At 49.4% G+C, this 17,504-nt stretch overlaps 1 protein-coding gene across 1 annotated transcript in view; it reads left to right on the top strand.

The window, feature by feature from the left end:
* The window catches only part of WSCD2 (WSC domain containing 2), a 49,178-nt gene that overhangs the window by 4,232 nt on the left and 27,442 nt on the right, over nt 1–17,504 (top strand). Inside the window, 3 exon segments of the mRNA XM_035119701.2 lie at nt 9,878–9,992; nt 14,371–14,476; nt 14,479–14,557. Coding sequence (XP_034975592.2) covers nt 9,878–9,992; nt 14,371–14,476; nt 14,479–14,557 — 300 coding nt within the window.

Below are 17,504 nucleotides of genomic sequence, written 5' to 3'. Positions count from 1 at the left end.
ACGGGCCACTTGCCTGATTCCGCCGGCTCGCCTTATATCCTGATATTCTTATATTCACATCATGCCTTTCTGAATAATATGCCAGATATCTGGATTAGTGCAAAGTTGAGATCCAGGGGGCAGGGAAGCTTTTTCAGCCTGAGGGAACAGTTCTTCATGCGGCCAGAGGCAATAGTCAATGGAGCACAGGATACGAAACTTGCCAGGCATGAGGCATCCCCACAGCTCAGGGATAAAGCAACTCAAGAAGGCCCTGGGGGAAGGCTAGCGAGGGCCATGTCTTATGGAAAGTTCAGAGGGGCAGTCAGAGAGACAGACCCATTCCACCCAGTTTAGGTACCAGCGATAAAGGCATTCTCCAAACGCCCATCACAAAAACAGCACCACCTGTGAACAAGACCATAGAATCAAAGAGTTGGAAGGGACCACAACGGTCATCTAGTCCAACCCCCTGCAATGTGGGAATTTCTTGCCAAACGTGAGACTTGAACCCATAAGAGCCAACTCTTAGGAGCCGTGGGGGCTTTGGCCCCCATAGTAAAATATTAGAGGGGGGGCGGGCCGCTGCAAAGTTGATGGGCATTCCCATTCAAATGGTGTGTGCGCACTGTGTCATGTGATCGATTGTGCGGGGCGGGTTTTACCTGACCCCCCACAATATTTTGTTCAAGTTGGCACACCCTGCTTGAACCCGCAACCCTGAGATTAAGAGTCTCATGCTCTACTAACTGAACTATAAGTGTACATATATGTTTGTGGGGTCAACACATGGCAGCGGCGGCGGGATGGGTGGTTGGTTGCTTGGGTTTATCCAGAACAGCCCGCTGAAAGGTTAGCAGGCTCAGTGGGCACAGTATGCTGTCAATCTGGGAAAGGGTGTAGGATGGAATCTCAGAGCCGGCCCACCTATGAGGCACAGTGAGGCAATTGCCAGAGGGTGGCACATTCCCAAGGGTGACGGTGGGGCATAGCAGGGGTGGGTGAGGATATGAAACATCCCACCCTGGCCCTGTGGAGTCTTCCTGGAAGAAGACATGGGTGGCTACTGGGAGCTGGAGCGCTCATGCTGCAGCATTTTGTTGCAGTTCTGATTTGCCGCAGCCATTGAAGTGTCCACCCTCTTTCCTTTCCCAGCGTAAGACCTTGCAAAAAGCTTGTTACATCCTGATGTCATATTCGCAGGAATTCTCCAGTTGCCTCTAGATTTGCTTCCCTCGTTCGAAGTTGCCAGGGCAGCCCTTTTCAACAACAGCTCCCCTCCAAACTAAAAAAGGAGGCGACATTTCCCTCCTCCTCGCGAGCTTTTGGCTCGGTTGCCATGCTCAGTGAACAGAGAAGAGGGGGCTGGATCCGTTTGGGGGAACATATTTGGCCGGGCTCATTAGTTTAATTTGAAATGACAATCAGAAAATCTCTACCAGATGGTGAGTGAAGACTCAACTGTCATTGGCGGCACAGTCGGCCATCGCATTCCCAGCCATATGCAAGGTGTCCGCAACAATTAACCTCCGCTACGACGGCTCCTAATTCCTAATGATGGTGACAGCGATTGGCCTTGGGAAGTAACTGCATCACTCAACGTGGGTGAGCAGTGTCTGTCGCTGACACACACCCCTCTATTGACTCTCGTAAAAAGGTGGCCGAGCAGATGCAAATCGTTCCCCCATTCAACGCAACAGCTTCCCCTTTCTAGATGGCTTTGTCTGTTTGGAGTAGGGCTGCGTCAACAGCCGGCTCCAGCCGTGCTTCTCTGCAAGAACCTCCAAAGAGCCTGCCAAGGGGTGTCCCTCTGGCCCAGCATCCTCTTCTCACAGTGGCCAAGAAGATGCTCCAAAGGAAAACCAGCAAGCAGGACCTGAGCACAAGAGCAACTCTCCCTGGTTTCCAGGGGCGTAGCGTGGATTGCAGGCACCCGGGGCAGGACAAGTGTTGCAATGTCTGGTAGACTGGCCAGCGGTGTCTCTGCTTGCAAACTAGCCCCAACCTGGGAGCAGAGAAACACGAAACCAGGAGCGCAACTGTGTTGCCTCACCCTCCTGTCCTTGTAGCTAGGCACTCTGGACCATAGCTGCCAAGTCTCCCGTATTCCCTGGGAAACCCCCGTTTTTCCCGCTGTCCCCAGCCAAAAAAATGGATTTATTCTGGCGCGGTGGCCATTTTGGAACTGGGCGGAGCATGCTCAGAAGCGACTTTTGATGCTGCTTTGCCCAGTTCCAAAATGGCTGCAGTGCGACTTCCGGTCTGCTACTTCCGGCCTGCTACTTCCGGCCTGCTACTTCCGGTCCAGTCCCTTATTTCTCAGGCCGGAACTTGGCAGGTATGCTCTGGACGGTGCATGTGGCTATAGCAGTGCTGTCCCACCTTCCTCTCCCTCCCTCCCTCCTCCGTGGGTGGTGATGGCGGCCTTCTCCTCCCTCTCGGCTAGGCCTTCCAAGTGTCCCTATTTTCCAGGGACAGTCCCGGATTTACAGAAGCCGTCCTGGTTTCTGATTTGATCCCCAAATCTCCCACTTTTCCTTAGGACATCCCTATTTCCATCGGAGAAATGTTGGAGGGCATAGAGTTATGCGGCCCCTGAGCCAAGTAGATAAGTAACTTCTTCTTGTTGTTGTTGTTTAGTCGTGTCCGACTCTTCGTGACCCCATGGACCAGAGCACGCCAGGCACTCCTGTCTTCCACTGCCTCCTGCAGTTTGGTCAGACTCATGTTCATAGCTTCGAGAACACTGTCCAACCATCTTGTCCTCTGACGTCCCCTTCTCCTTGTGCCCTCAATCTTTCCCAACATCGGGGTCTTTTCCAGGGAGTCTTCTCTTCTCATGAGGTGGCCAAAGTATTGGAGCCTCAGCTTCACGATCTGTCCTTCCAGTGAGCACTCAGGGCTGATTTCCTTCAGAATGGATCGGTTTGATCTTCTTGCAGTCCATGGGACTGATAAGTAACAATGCAACCTTTAGAAGACATCTGAAGGCAGTCCTGTATAGGGAAGTTTTTAAAAAAATGTTTATTGTTGTATTATGTTTTTATATATGTTGGAAGCTTCCCAGAGTGACTGGGGCAACCCAATCAGATGGGCTGGGTACACCCCTATTTTCACTGCAGAAATGTTGGAGGGAATGCTGGTGTTCAGAAGCATTGCAGCCTCCCACTTGTAAAGGCAGAGCACAGCCATTGCGGCTAGTAGCATTTTGACTTTCCTTACTTCCATATTATCACCTCAGTGTTTTTCTTCATGGACATATGTGTGTCAGTAACACAGAGCGGTGAGGGAATTGAACTGAAAGTGGTCGCAAACTGTGAACGCTCCCATTCCAGCATTCATTTCAGAAGCTCTCCTGCTTTAGGTCAAAATTCGAGAGGAGGAGAGAATAAGAGGAAGGCGAAAGGAATGGAAGGGGATGGAATCTTCCCCCTTGTAGCCATTTTGTGCATCCTAGGGATCTGGTTCAGCTCAGAGGCTAGGCCAAAGCCTTTCCAGGTGAGGTGTCTTTTAAGGAGAGATTTTTGCAGAAGGGACTTGCCCCCTTTTTAAAACAAAACAAAACACAACAGCAGTGGCTAGAGGTTTCTTTCTTTTTCCTTTTGGGAGCACGGATGCAGAATGAACACCCAGCATGTTTTCCCGCATAGAGCCTGATGGCTTGTAAATCAAAGCATCGTCAGTATGCGGGAGAGCACTCTCAGCAGAACATGCCTAGCCTGTGGCTTAACAGGGCTGTCATCATGATTGATGATTCCCCAGACAGGGAGTGGAGGTTTTCGGGGAGAAAGAGGCTCGGAGAGTGGGAGAGAGCGAGAGCTTGCACGCCACTTTGCGATGGCCATTGTTTCTGTGACACTCCGTGGTGATGGAGAGATGGAGTCAGATGGGGCTGTGCTTGGATGGCAACGCCCCGTCATCAGGGGCAATGGAAGGTGGGCCCAGATCCTTGCATCCTTGGGCATGATCGTAGGGGAGGAAAATCCCTTGCTCCCTCATGCTCAGTCCTTGGTCTTGGCTGATTTGGGTGTTTCCTCTTCTCCTCTCATTTAGGAACATTACTGATGAAGCTGGTGTGTCGGGGGATAGAACTGGCTGGCACTGGAATGGCACTGAGGAGCCATGGCAGGGCAGGGCCACCCAGGCAGCAGGCTGGGGGCAGCGGGGGGAGGGGGAGAGACCCAGAAAGGAGATATCACACACCATTGCTGCTCCTCTTTCGGCTGTGGATAGGAGCCGCTGCCACTTCAGTCACCCCTGACGGAGAATGTTCCCAGGGGCGTCTTACCCATAGAGGCTAGTGGCGCGGGGCGCCAAGGGCAGGGGCGGGGGGGGGGAGGCGGGGGGTGGGGGGGAGGGCACCAAAGTTCTGGAGGGCACCAGGGAAGAGGTGGAGGCTGGACGTGGTGCCTTCTGGCATCAGCTCACCACTCTCGCCCGCCTCCCCCATGCCGCGCCAAAGCAGCGCTGTGCCCGGACCCTCCATCTGCCATGGCCAACGTGGCACAAAGCGGCCAGCTGAGCCGGGAGGTGTCCAGCCTTCGCCTCTTCCCCATCAGAGGAGCTGCCCTCCCACCGCTGTCTGCCTCCTCCAGCCCCACAGGCATCGCCCTCCTCCCTAAAAAAAACTCGGGGGGTGGGGTGCCGGAGGGGGGGGTGCCGGAGGGAGCTTTGCACCACGGCGCCGGATGTGCTTAAGACGGCCATGAATGTTCCTCTTCCAGTGCCTACTTCTCTCCAGCCTCCCTTTTCCTCCCCTTTCTTATGATGCCACCTCAGGCAACAGGGGCAGAGGAGGTGGGGTATGCAGGCCCTAGCTGCTCCCGCCCCACCCCCGCCACTGGCCTTGTCCACCAGCAAAATATACTGGGATACTCTAGAGCTTTGTTGCTTCTTCCCAGGAGACAGGGATCAAGATCAGCCGGCCTTCGATATCACTTGAAAGCAGCCTAGAACACAGGAAGAGAGGACTGGAGACATGGAGTGCTCCATTAGGGGTGGGGTGGGGATTCAGCTCTGTTCACATTTCAGGAGGGTGAGCCTACATGATTTGCTCTTGCTGAAAAGATACGCCAAGCAAAAAACTCATTTCTCCTTTACAATCCACACTCCTCAAAGTTGATTGTAGGTCTCCTGCCTGGCTTGCCATCTGTATATAACAGTTCAAAGTTCAAACCTGTCCCTGTCTGCTGCCATATGCTGCCCTGTCATTGCTGCTTCCTCCTCCTCCTCCTCTTGGAGGTCCAGATAAGGGGCTTCATCCTGGACAGTTGCTGGGCAGGGTATTCTGAGAGCCACGCTCAATTTGGGTCCCTCGCTGTGTGCTGGTGTGACATGACTGCAGTCCAGCGAAGAGATGGGAGGCAGAAGGCATTAAGACGTGGGGGATATTGTGCTAGCTTTCCTCATTATTATATATTTAGTTAGTATTTATTTATAAAAAAATCTCAAAGCAGTTTATGAGAAGGGGGGGGGGAAACCCCAATAAAATTATTGCTAAGAAAAACAAACAACAAAGATTAAAAACTTTTGAAAAGTCAAAATAATGTTAGGCTAAATAAAGCTGAACATCCAAACAAAAGTGCTTAAAGCCCTAAACGGCCTCGGTCCAGTATACCTGAAGGAGCATCTCCACCCCCATCGTTCTGCCCGGACACTGAGGTCAAGCGCCGAGGGTCTTCTGCCGATTCCCTCGCTACGAGAAGCCAAGTTACAGGGAACCAGGCAGAGGGCCTTCTCGGTAGTGGCACCCACCCTGTGGAATGCCCTCCCACCAGAGGTCAAAGAGAACAACAATTACCAGACCTTTAGAAGGCATCTCAAGGCAGCCCTGTTTAGGGAAGCTTTTAATGTTTGATTTCTGTTTTTTAATGTTTTGTTGGAAGCCGCCCAGAGTGGCTGGGGGAACCCGGCCAGATGGGCGGGGTATAAATTATTATTATTATTATTATTATTATTATTATTATTATTATTATTAGCAGGTGCCAAAAAGGGTGAAGGCACTTGCCTGATGTCCAAAGGCAGGGAGTTCCACAGTGTGCAAGTACTGCCACACTGAAATATTGATTTCTTTCGGCTGCAGAACAGGCATACAACATGAGGCATCTGGAACTGTACCAGTTCTGCCAATTGACACACTCGAGGGGACATATATGGAGTTCATGCTGGTAGAATTTCTGTCCCGTTTTCTAACATTTCTTTCACACCGCAGGACCTGCTGTGTTGTGGAACTGTGGCTTGTTGATCAATCTACTGGCATGTTGTGTGAATTGTCATTCATACCCAGTAGGCAACAACAACAAATGTCATTGGGCTTTGCCGCTACTTGACTGCGCTTCCCACACATTCCTGCTTCTGCTCTTCCCGTGATTTCGCCCATGAAAACAGCAGGAAAGGACTCTGTGCTGTTACAGCACCCCAAATTTCACTGCTTTATTCCCACAGTTTTCCAGGCTAAGGGGGCTGCAAACATAGTTTCCTCTCCTGGATCCCAGTAACATGGAAATGGACGCTAAGCACTAATTGTATTCCATTAGTTTTCCTGAAGTGAATTTTATGTCATGTGAATGGACATCATCTTCTTTGGCGCTCACTCATAGCCGAGTAAGACTGCCTTCCATAAACACGGTTTTAACAATGAGTCCATAGGTGACTGTGGAGGCCAATTCTGGATCCACACATCCTTCCACAGTGGGGACATTGGTTTCTGAGCAGGAGTTGATCATGGTGTGGATTTGCCAAGCATGTTTTCCTCTTAGCACGTTTCTCCCTTTTGTCCTGAGTTCAAGATTCTTCAAAACCTACAACACCTTTGGTAAAGGCTGTTCTCCAGTTGGAGCGCTTGCAGGCCAGTGTTTCCCAGTTGTCAGTGTTTATCCTACATTTTTAAAGATTTGCCTTGAGAGAATCTTTAAACCTCTTTTGTTGACCACCAGCATTACGCTTTCCATTTTTAAGTTTGGAATAGAGTAGTTGCTTAATGAGGAAATCAGGATTCCATTTACATGGCAGTGCATTCCATTTGCACAGTGTGTTAATTTCCCACATTATATTTGAGCTTTCACACAACTTAAATGCTGCTTCTTGAATATAGCACAAGTTTAGCACTCGTTTCCATATTATTTGCAAACAGATCCGCCCCCCCCCCCCCGAAGGAAATGACACAGAAACGAGCACAACACTTTGCGCTATATTCCACAAGTGGCTTTTACATTTAAAACAGAGCTTGACAGTCAGAGAAAAGTCATGAAAATTGAATAAACTGCTGGGTGAACATAGCTGGAGAGGTAGTCTGGATGAGCCTCTTTGGAACCATGGTTAGAAGACGATGAAGGGTCTAGAAACTAAGCCTTATGAGGAACGGTTGAGGGAGCTGGATGTGTTCAGCCTGAATTAGAGAGGTCTGAGAGGTGCTTTGAAAGCCATCTGCAAATATCCATAGGGCTGTCACATGGAAGATGGAACAAGTTTGTTTTCTGCTGCTCCAGAGAGTAGGATCCAAACTAATGGATTCCAGTTACATGAAAGGAGATCCTGACTAAACATTAAGAAGAACTTTCTGACAGTAGGAGCTGTTTGACAGTGGAAGGAACTCCCTCGGGAGACTCTCCTTCATTGGAGATTTTAAAAGCAGAGGTTTGCTGGCCCACCTGCCAAGGATTCTTTAGCTGTAATTCCTGCAATGCGGGGATCGGACTAGATCATTTTGGGATCCCTTTCAATGCTTCGCTGAAGATTTTTCAACAGAGTTCAGATGGTCATCTGTCAAGGGTACTTTAGCCATCCTTCCTCAGTGGCAGACTTTAGGCTTTCAAATTTCAGTGGTGTCCTGTGCAATGCCAAAATTCGATGTGTTCCCCGGCCTTTCACCTTATGTTCTAAGTCATTGTTGCAGTGCCCTCTCGGCTCGGCACCCAGTGCGGGCGAACCGATCGCGCTGCCCTAAACCCGCCTCTGCTTTGCAGGTCCCTTCCAGCTCTCCATTTCTGTGATTCTGAGGCTGGCTCAGCGGGTGATATTTTCACAGCTTCCTGCCTCTGGCAATTTCTGTCCTAATCAGTAAGACTTCAGGTTCCTTGTCAGGCCATATTAATAGGCATGGCTTTAACAGATTACAGAACAGCTGACTGCCCACCTGGCACTTGGAGAGGAATGCCCTCCCCTCCCTCTCCCTCCCCCCCACCTTAATAGGCGTAAGAAATGGCAGTAGCTACACTTCGCTGAACAAACAGCCTGAGCGATGCGCACTGCCGAAGTTTCTGCCCAACAGGCCCTCGCTGCATTCTTGATTGCGTCCGAGGGGGTGGTGGGAGGGTTGGGGGACTGAAGATGGCAAAATGAAGCTTTGCTTGAGCTGCTGTTTCGGGGAGCAGAAATTCCAGCCATAGCTGCAAGTCTCCTCATTGACACCAACTGTGCTGGACTATTAGAGTGAGCCACCCCCAGGTTCCAGCCTGGTCCTGCCTTTTCACTTTAGGCTACACCCAAACTTTACAGAAAATGTGTGTTGTGGATCTGGCCAGAGATGCTTTCCAGACTCCCCTGGAAGGTGGTGAACTCTCCTTCACTGGAGGTTTTTAAGCAGAGGTTGGATGGCCATCTGTCATGGATGCTTTAGTTGAGATTCCTGCATTGCAGGCGGGGTTGGAATACAGTCGTACCTCGGAAGTCGAACAGTATCCCTTCCAGAAGTCCGTTCGACTTCCAAAACGTTCAGAAACCAAGGCGTGGCTTCCGATGGGCTGTGGGAAGCTCCTGTAGCCAATCAGAAGCTGTGGAACCTGTGTCAAATGTTTGGGTTCCAAAGAACGTTTGCCAGCCAGAACACTCACTTCTGGGTTTTTTGCGTCGTTCGGGAGCCAAAATGTTTGGCTCGCAAGGCGTTCAGCTTCCAAGGTACAACAGTAGATTATGTTTGGTGTCCCTTCCAACTGTACAATTATACGATATCGTGCTTTAAACCTATAGATCTACTCAGAGATGCTGTTTCGTTGTGATTTCGTTGTGCTGCTAGTTCAAAAGAATCCCGTGCTACCTCCTCCCTACCAAAAGGCAGGAAGACATTGTATCGTGACTGATGTCTGCTGGTGGGCAAGTTGTACACAACAATGGATAATTTCTTCCCTGAAAGTTGTTCAAGGCTCATTTTTGAGAAAGGAAATACAGAAATCTGGGACACGGCAGCATTGCTAAATGCCTGAATCTCTCCCCGGGCGCTGGGACGGTTGTGCTAAGGACCACGCTCTCCTCACAATCCCTTTAAGAGCAGGCTGCCCCGTGACTTTCTCAGTAGCAAACGAGAGAGTTCCTACCGAGGAGGCAGCAATGCCTCTGCTCTCAGGCGCCCAGGGTATCATGTGTTGCTAAGCAGAACGGATGCAGCAACTCAGGTCATCGTGGCTGAGCATTAAACTCTTGTCTTTTAATGCTCCGAGGGGGCTTAGCAAAAGTGGAAGATCGAGGCGGTGGCAAAAAAATGGCTGCGAAAAGGGACTTAGTGCCTGTACGACAAGCATCAAACGGGTCTTGTCCAGGCCATTACCGAGCCTCAGCTCTGCTTCCACAGCTGGAGGCAGCAGTAATACTGAATCCCAGTTACTGGAAGCTCTGGGAGGGGAGATGACTCTTGTGCTCAGTCCAGCTTGCTGGTTTTGCTTTGGGGCACCTGGTTGGCCGCTGTGAGAACAGGATGCTGGACTCGATAGGCCACCCTTGGCCTGATCCAGCAGGTTCTTCTGATGTGCCTGAGGAAGGACGCTGCCCCGATTTCCTCGAATTAAAACGCATCAAGAATGATTTTGGTTGTTTGCGGTGTCCCTCAACAAGGGCGGGTGACACTAGTGGGAAATAAAATTAAAATTAAGAGCAGCTCCTTTTAACACCTGTCTCCCTTTCACAGCAAAATACATCGGCTGTTACGTCGACAACACCCACCGGAGAGCCCTGCGCGGAGTGTCCTTCTTTGACTACAAAAAAATGACATTGTTCCGTTGCCAAGACAACTGCGCCGAACGGTAGGGTGGCGCGAGAGAGCTGGGACTTCATTAATTCCAAGGCATCAAATGTATTTCTCTCCTGTCAGCTCTAGAGGCTCGACTCTTTCCCCGTGGTTGTTTTTCTTCCTCCCTCACCGCCTCCCAGTAATTTTGAAAGATCGATTTTTTTTTCCTCACTGGGGGGGGGGGGAAGGCAAGGCCTCATTTGCAATGGAATGGCCTTCTCTCGACAAGACGGGGAGCCTAGAAACTCTGGCGAGAGGAACCTGCAGCTGCTGTGGAAAGAGAGTAGGGAACCATTTTAAGTCATGGCTTCTTCCCCCAGAGAATTCTGGGAGCTGTGGTTTTTGTTGAGTTATCGGGAGGCCCCTGCTCTTCTCGCAGAGCTTTGATTCCTGGGGCGATTTAGTAAGTCCGTCTCCCTCCCCAGGGAACCCTGGGAATTGTAGCTCTGGGAGGGGAAGAGGGGGCTTCGAACAACTGAAGGAGCAAAGGTCGCAGGCAAGGCTCGGTTGGGAGATAAGGATCGAAAGAGGCCATATTCACACCATGCCATGACGCCACTTTAAACAGCTACAACATCCCCTAGAGAACCCTGGGAGCTGAGAATTGTTAGCAGACCCCTGCTCCCCTCAGAGAGCTGTAATTCCCGGAATGGTTTAACAACCAATTCCTCTCCACAGGGGAACTCTTGAAATTGTAGTTCTGGGAGGGGAATAGCAGTCTCTTAACAAATATCAGCATCTTTAGCAAATGACAGCTCCCGGGCTTCTCTGGGGGAAGCCATGACTGGTATTCATAGAATCACAGAATCATAGAATTGTAGAGTTGGAAGGGGTCCCAAGGGTCATCTAGTTCGACCCCCCTGCAATGCAGGATTCTTTTGCCCAACATGGGGCTCGAACCCACAACCCTGAGATTAAGAATCTCGTGCTTGACCAACTGAGCTATCCCAGGTCTATAGTGCTTTAAATGTATGATGGGAACGTGGTCTCTGTGGCCCTTTCAAACCAGCTTGGAGTACCAAGAGAGAGTTTGGCCTGTGGTAGAAACATGGTTAGGGTCCGGTTTCCCTAAAATCTCATTTTGCAGAAGCAAAGGCAAAAGGCGAGGGATGAGGGAAGCTGGAGTCTAATGACACCGGGAGTGGCAAAGGACCTGCTTCCCTGGTGTGGAGCAATGTGAGTGAGGATGTAGCTAACTTTTCAGAAGTGGGATTCTGGGTTGAAATAAAACCTCCCTGGAGCCTTTCCAGCCTTGTTTTTCTGGACCAGGAGCTCCTCACATCACCAGCACCTGTTGGGTCTCTTTTCCTTATCGCTTCAATTGCAGAACACACATCATACTGGCTTCCCCAACCTGCCTAGCCTTTTAAGTAATGTGTTCGTGTCCCACTCTATGATCTATAAGGCACGTAGAGATTTTTTTTCTCTTGAAAAGTGATGTTACCTCCTGCTCGCTTTGAGTAAATCATTTGGCGCCGAGTGCCAAGAGGCAACCCAAATTGTTTCTTTGCACAGACGACATCTATGCAGGAAGAACTGCAACAGGAAATTGACCCAATGGAGATTTGGCCCATGACAATTCCATTTCAACTATGAATTACATTATCGTGGATTATTTTTCTTTGCCTTCCTCCAGAGATTTTAGGGCTATCGTACATGGTTTTCTTCTCCCTACCACGCACCCATTTTTATCCTCACAACAACCCAGTGAGGTAGGCCAGGCTGAGGGATGGTGGATGGTCTTGGCTCAACATTTTGTTTTGTGCTAAACTGTTTCACAGTCAGGTCTTTGAGGGTCTCAAAGAGAGTCTTAGTTGGGCTCATTAGCAGAATTGAGAATGACTCAGTTGTGAACGTCCACCCATCATTTTATTTGTATGCCACCTTTCCAAAATTTAAAAGCATCTTAAGGTAAAGGTAAAGGGACCCCTGACCATTAAAGTCCAGTCATGACCGACTCTGGGGTTGTGGTGCTCATCTCGCGTTATTGGCCGAGTACAGCCTCCAGGTCATGTGGCCAGCATGACAAAGCCGCTTCTGGCGAACCAAAGTAGCACACGGAAACGCTGTTTACCTTCCCGCTGTAAAGGTAAAGGGACCCCTGACCATTAGGTCCAGTTGTGACCGACTCTGGGGTTGTGGTGCTAATCTCGCATTATTGGCCGAGTACAGCCTCCAGGTCATGTGGCCAGCATGACAAAGCCGCTTCTGGCGAACCAAAGTAGCACACGGAAACGCTGTTTACCTTCCCGCTGTAAAGGTAAAGGGACCCCTGACCATTAGGTCCAGTCGTGACCGACTCTGGGGTTGCGCGCTCATCTCGCATTATTGGCCGAGGGAGCCGGCGTACAGCTTCCAGGTCATGTTGCCGGCATGACAAAGCCGTTTCTGGCGAACCAGAGCAGCACACGGAAACGTCGTTTACCTTCCCGCTGTAGCGGTCCGTATTTATCTACTTGCACTTTGACGTGCTTTCGAACTGCTAGGTTGGCAGGAGCTGGAACACAGTGCCACCTGCGTCCCTTCCCGCTGTAGCGGTACCTATTTATCTACCTGCACTTTGACGTGCTTTTGAACTGCTAGGTTGGCAGGAGCAGGGACAGCAAGCAACGGGAGCTCACCCCATCGCAGGGATTCAAACCGCCGACCTTCTGATCGGCAAGCCCTAGGGCTCTGTGGTTTAACCCACAGTGCCACCCGCGTCCCTTAAGCGTCTTACAACATGTAAAAGAAATACATAACAAACATGACAAAAGTAGTCATAAACAAAACATTAAAAAAGTACCCAACCAATCTGAACAATTTCGACATAAATCGTAAGATTCAAAATAAAGATATCAAAAATTAACAGCATCCCCCGAACCCCCTAAACAATACCCCAGCCCAAGATTTTTGAGAAAGGACCTGTGGATGGGGGATCCAGATTGAAACAGCCATGCAGAGGGGGGCGGGGAGAGAAGGTTTTTAATTCTCCCCCCATGTTATTTCCCCAGTGAACACAGTCCCCCCCCCCAACTACTATTTGTGTCCATGACAATGGGAACTTTCCTTGCAATGCAAATACTGTAGCATCTTCAGAGGACCAATTTCCTGTTAGTATTTCATGCCTCTGATGCTGCAGATGTGATTGGTGTACTTCACAAGCCTGTCTGGGAAGAGTGTGGGAATGGAAGACAGTCTTATCTCTTCCGCTGTATGTACTTATTGTTCTGTACTTTTGCTTTTACTTGTTCCTGTGTTCTCTCGGAGCTGGAAAGAGAGGACGCTATGATTCCTTTGTCTGTACATAGTGTACAGGGAAGGGATACCAGAGGACGCTTGGAGTTTGGGGGCTGCAGGGGCACCCCCAGGGCATTTTCCAACATTTCCAGCAGGACTGTAGTGAGGACACTGGGTATATAGGATATCTGGTATCTGTCTGGTATCTGTTGCTGGACCATGGCACAGGTGCAGGCAGCCTTTCCGTGGTGAGGCAGTTACAGTGGAAGCATCCCTCACCTGATTGCTACCTGCACAAAGATGGGTTAGCCATGTTAGAAGAACAGCTGATAAAGCTATTGGACGTGGCTGAGATGGGAACGTTAACGTGTTTAATTAGAGAAAAATCATTAGTGACATTTGTTATGGATTGGACATTTCTTATGAACTTTTTGCGCGTGAAAAATGAACTTGTAATACCTGCACAGTGGTACCTCTACTTACGAATTTAATGCGTTCCGAACGCACATTCGTAAGTCGAAAAAAATTGTAAGTCGAATCCCATAGGAATGCATTGGGCGAAAAAATTCGTAAGTCGAAGCAACCCTATCTAAAAATTCGTAAGTAGAAAAAACCCTATCTAAACTGCATCCAAGATGGCGGACGGAGCTCCGTTCGTAAGTAGAAACATTCATAAGTAGAGTTATTCGTAAGTAGAGGTACCACTGTATTTGAAGATTGGAAAAATACTGGCTTATAGCAGATAGAATGGTTGGATCTTAAGGAATGAATATCATATGTAGCAGCAGCAAAGAGAGCCAGAAATCCTTCTATTTTTCTTCTTATTTCTTCTTTGTTTTGTTTTTTTCCTTTCTTTTCCTTTTTTCTTGCTTTCCCTTTCTTTAGCTTTCTCCTTTTCTTGTCTTTCCTTCCTTCTGACTTTGTTCTCTTTCAAGACTAAGCAGCTGTTTTATCTCAGCATATTATAAAAAGGAGACATCCTTTACCTGCAAAGTGGCCAATTTCTAGGGGGGCTGCACAGCATGAGATATCGGAAGGTGCAATTCAGCACCAAGGACGCTGCACAGACGTTCAGCTTTCAGGTCCAGCCACTGAACCTGAACATAGGCCGCCGCTACCACCACCAAACCTCCAAACAAAATGCGCTCTCTCTCTCTCTCTCTCCTTTCCAGGGGTTACCTCTTTGCAGGCCTAGAGTTTGGGGCCGAATGCTATTGTGGCCACAAGATCCAAGCGGCGAACGTCAGTGATTCTGAATGCAACATGGAGTGTAAGGGAGGAAAAGAGCAACATTTGTGGTGGGGGTGAACCGACTCTCAATCTACCGCCTGGAGTTGGCCCAAGAGTCTGCAAGGAGGTGTAAGTATTGACTCATTTGGGATCGAGAACTAGGGCAGCCCAAGGGAGCAGAGCCTAGGGATCATGGCACTGAGATCAAGGGTGTCCTAATAGCTCAAGGGAAGTAACTCTGATCCTGTTGGCTATTAGGGATGCATCTTGCAGAACACTAGACCCTCCACCCCTATACCCTCACAACAGCTGCAGCTGCTACATACCCTCTGGTAATTTTACTTGGCTGTTAAAAAAAAAAAAAAGGTAAAGGACCCCATGACGGTTAAGTCCAGTCAAACGCAACTATGGGGTTGCGGCGTTCATCTCGCCTTTCAGGCCACGTTTGTCCACAGGCAGCTTTCTGGGTCATATGTGGCCAGCAGGACTAAACCGCTTCTGGCACAACAGAATACCATGACAGAAGCCCAGAGCGCACAGAAATGCCATTTACCTTCCTGCCCCAGCCGTACCTATTTATCTACATGCACTGGACGTGCTTTCGAACTGCTAGGTTGGCAGGAGCTGGGGCAGAGCAACGGGAGCTCACTCTTGTTGCGGGGATTCAAAACCGCCGACCTTCCAATCGGCGGAAGCCCAAGAGGTTCATTGTTTTAGACCACAGCGCCACCCGCGTCCCATACCCGTACCATTACTAGGGTGTAGTTAAACTATGGACCTCACTCCCCCAGGAGTGCACAGAGATGCTCTATGCTCTCCCTCCATGGTTGGAGACAGTAATGCTTCTGAATACCAGTTGCTGTAAATCGGGGGTGGCCACCTCCCAAGAGACTCACAGAGTTAAAAACTGGGAGTGGTCTACCCCCTTTTGGGGGGTACAGGTCAAAGCTGTTGAGTTTCTTTAAGGAAGGGGAAGCCCTGTTTTGGGGGGTTTAGGTCAAACTTGTTGAGCTTCTTTTAGGAGGGAGGGAGGCCATTTTTTGTTTAGGGCTTCAGGTCATAGTTCAGCTTTTTTTAGGGAGGAGGAAAATTTTGGGTGAGCTGTTATTAAGGGGTGCCAGTGATCTAGCAGTGATCTACCACAGACATCCAGTGATCTACTGGTAGATCACAATCTACCTGTTGGATGTGCCTGCTGTAAATCATAGGCAAGAAGAGAGCTCTTGTGCTTGGGTCCCTGCTTGCTAGTTTCCTACATGCACCAGGCTGGCCCACTTTGGGAATAGGATGCTGGACTTGATGGGCCGTTGGCCTGATCCGGATGGCTCTGTGTTCTTATTTTCACAAGGACTAGAAAGCTTGGGTTTCAAAACCAAAACTGAGGTTCTTTGGATGCTGCGCCATGATCTCATATCCTACGCTTGAGGTGCATTTGTGAACACTGGCAATCTACAACCAGGGATACAGTAGTCAGGATTGGAAAATGTTGTGAAGGTGTTTGCGGGAGGGAAGGAATCCCTCACAGAGCACTCTCCAGCCGACCAATTGAGTGCAATGCAGGGACTATAGTGTGTGAAAGGAAGGGTCTAGGTGCTTGAGCTGCCTTAATGAGTTTGAAATGGGCTTTTGATCTCTTCCCTGCTCTCAAAGGCTTTTCTGCATTCTTGCCTCTAATTTTGCATTCATTGCGTTCCTCCTTGTCTTCTGTAGTTAAGAAGGTGGGCTGGGTGGCTCATTAGCTGATGCTTAAATGTCAAAGGCAGAGAGGAGAATCCAGGAAGGCAGGGGAAGGGAAGGGATTATGGGGGAACCTTGGTGGGCCATGGGGCAGAGAGATCGAGCTGGCAACCTACAGGAGGAAGCACAATTGTCCATACGGTAGCAAGCCTGTGAAGGAAAAGGCCAAAAGGTGTTTTTTGCAGTGCCCTTCGTGCTTCCTGTGCGCCAGGGGATGGACGCCTCTCCCAACACAGCAGAGGAGAGAGAGAGAGAGAGAGAGCTAATCAGAAAAATGATGGGGGAATGGCATTTTCTGCATTCCCCTTCAGTTGACGAGAGGAACCTGGCTCTCACCTGCAATTTGCCTGACTGTCTGGCACTCGCTTCCCCATGGAATGTCGAGGGGCAAGCAAAGGCACTGGGTGCATGGGAGTACTCTGGCTTGCCACGACCCTCCCGATCCCATTTTTGGAAGCACAGGTGATCGTGCTAACTTGGTTTTTGTAAACTACAGGCGCGTGCTAGAGATGATGAGATGAGAAACTGAGAAAATGAACCCAGCTACAAGAATTTAAAAGGTTTGGATTGAGAGGGGATTTCATTTGGTGAGAGAGATGGTGCAGTTTTTCTCTACGTTTATGATAGGGCAAACCTCCCTGGAATGCAATATACACGTACAAGTGAGAAAGGAAGAAACTAGAATATAAATTTTGGAATTTAACAAAACTGGAACTGTGTGTATGAAATAAAGGAAACTGAGAGGGGAAGGGGGAGGGAATGCTACGCTTTCAAAATATGCAGCAAAGTCCTCCCAAACCTGCGTTATTCATAAAGGAATGTGTTTGAGATAAGGACAATTGGCCATAAATCAGTGGCCAGGAAGAAAGGAGTCTACCAGCTGTAGGAATAGAAGCTTTCGGATTAACTATTTGCAGTCTGGATTCAGGGACCGTTCTTTCCTAGGCTGGAAAAAATGGCGAAGATGGCTTGTTTACTGGAAGCCAAATCATGGGATGAAGTGATGCTTTGACTTTTGGAAACTGATAGTAACCGCTTCTCCCGAGGCATGATGGGAACCATCAAAAATTGTAGGAAGGAAGGATAAAACACCCATACAGTGGAACCTCGGTTTACGCCTACCTCCATTTACGAACGCCTCCGTTTATGAATGTCGCGGACCCGGAAGTGTTTACATCCAGGGTTCCGCGGTTGCTCGAATACGCAGAAGCGATCTGCGCAGCTTGCACATGCGGAGAAGCAATCTGCACAGCATGTGCGTGCGAAGAAGCGTTCTATCGGCGTTTCGTTCACGCACAGAAGCATGCCTTTGGCGAGCGAACGCCTCCGCGGAATGGAT

Source organism: Zootoca vivipara, chromosome 6 (genome assembly GCF_963506605.1).
Source record: "Zootoca vivipara chromosome 6, rZooViv1.1, whole genome shotgun sequence".
Lineage (NCBI taxonomy): Eukaryota > Metazoa > Chordata > Lepidosauria > Squamata > Lacertidae > Zootoca > Zootoca vivipara.
The sequence above is the reverse complement of the archived record's forward strand: the minus strand, read 5'-3'. Positions and strand labels throughout refer to the sequence as shown.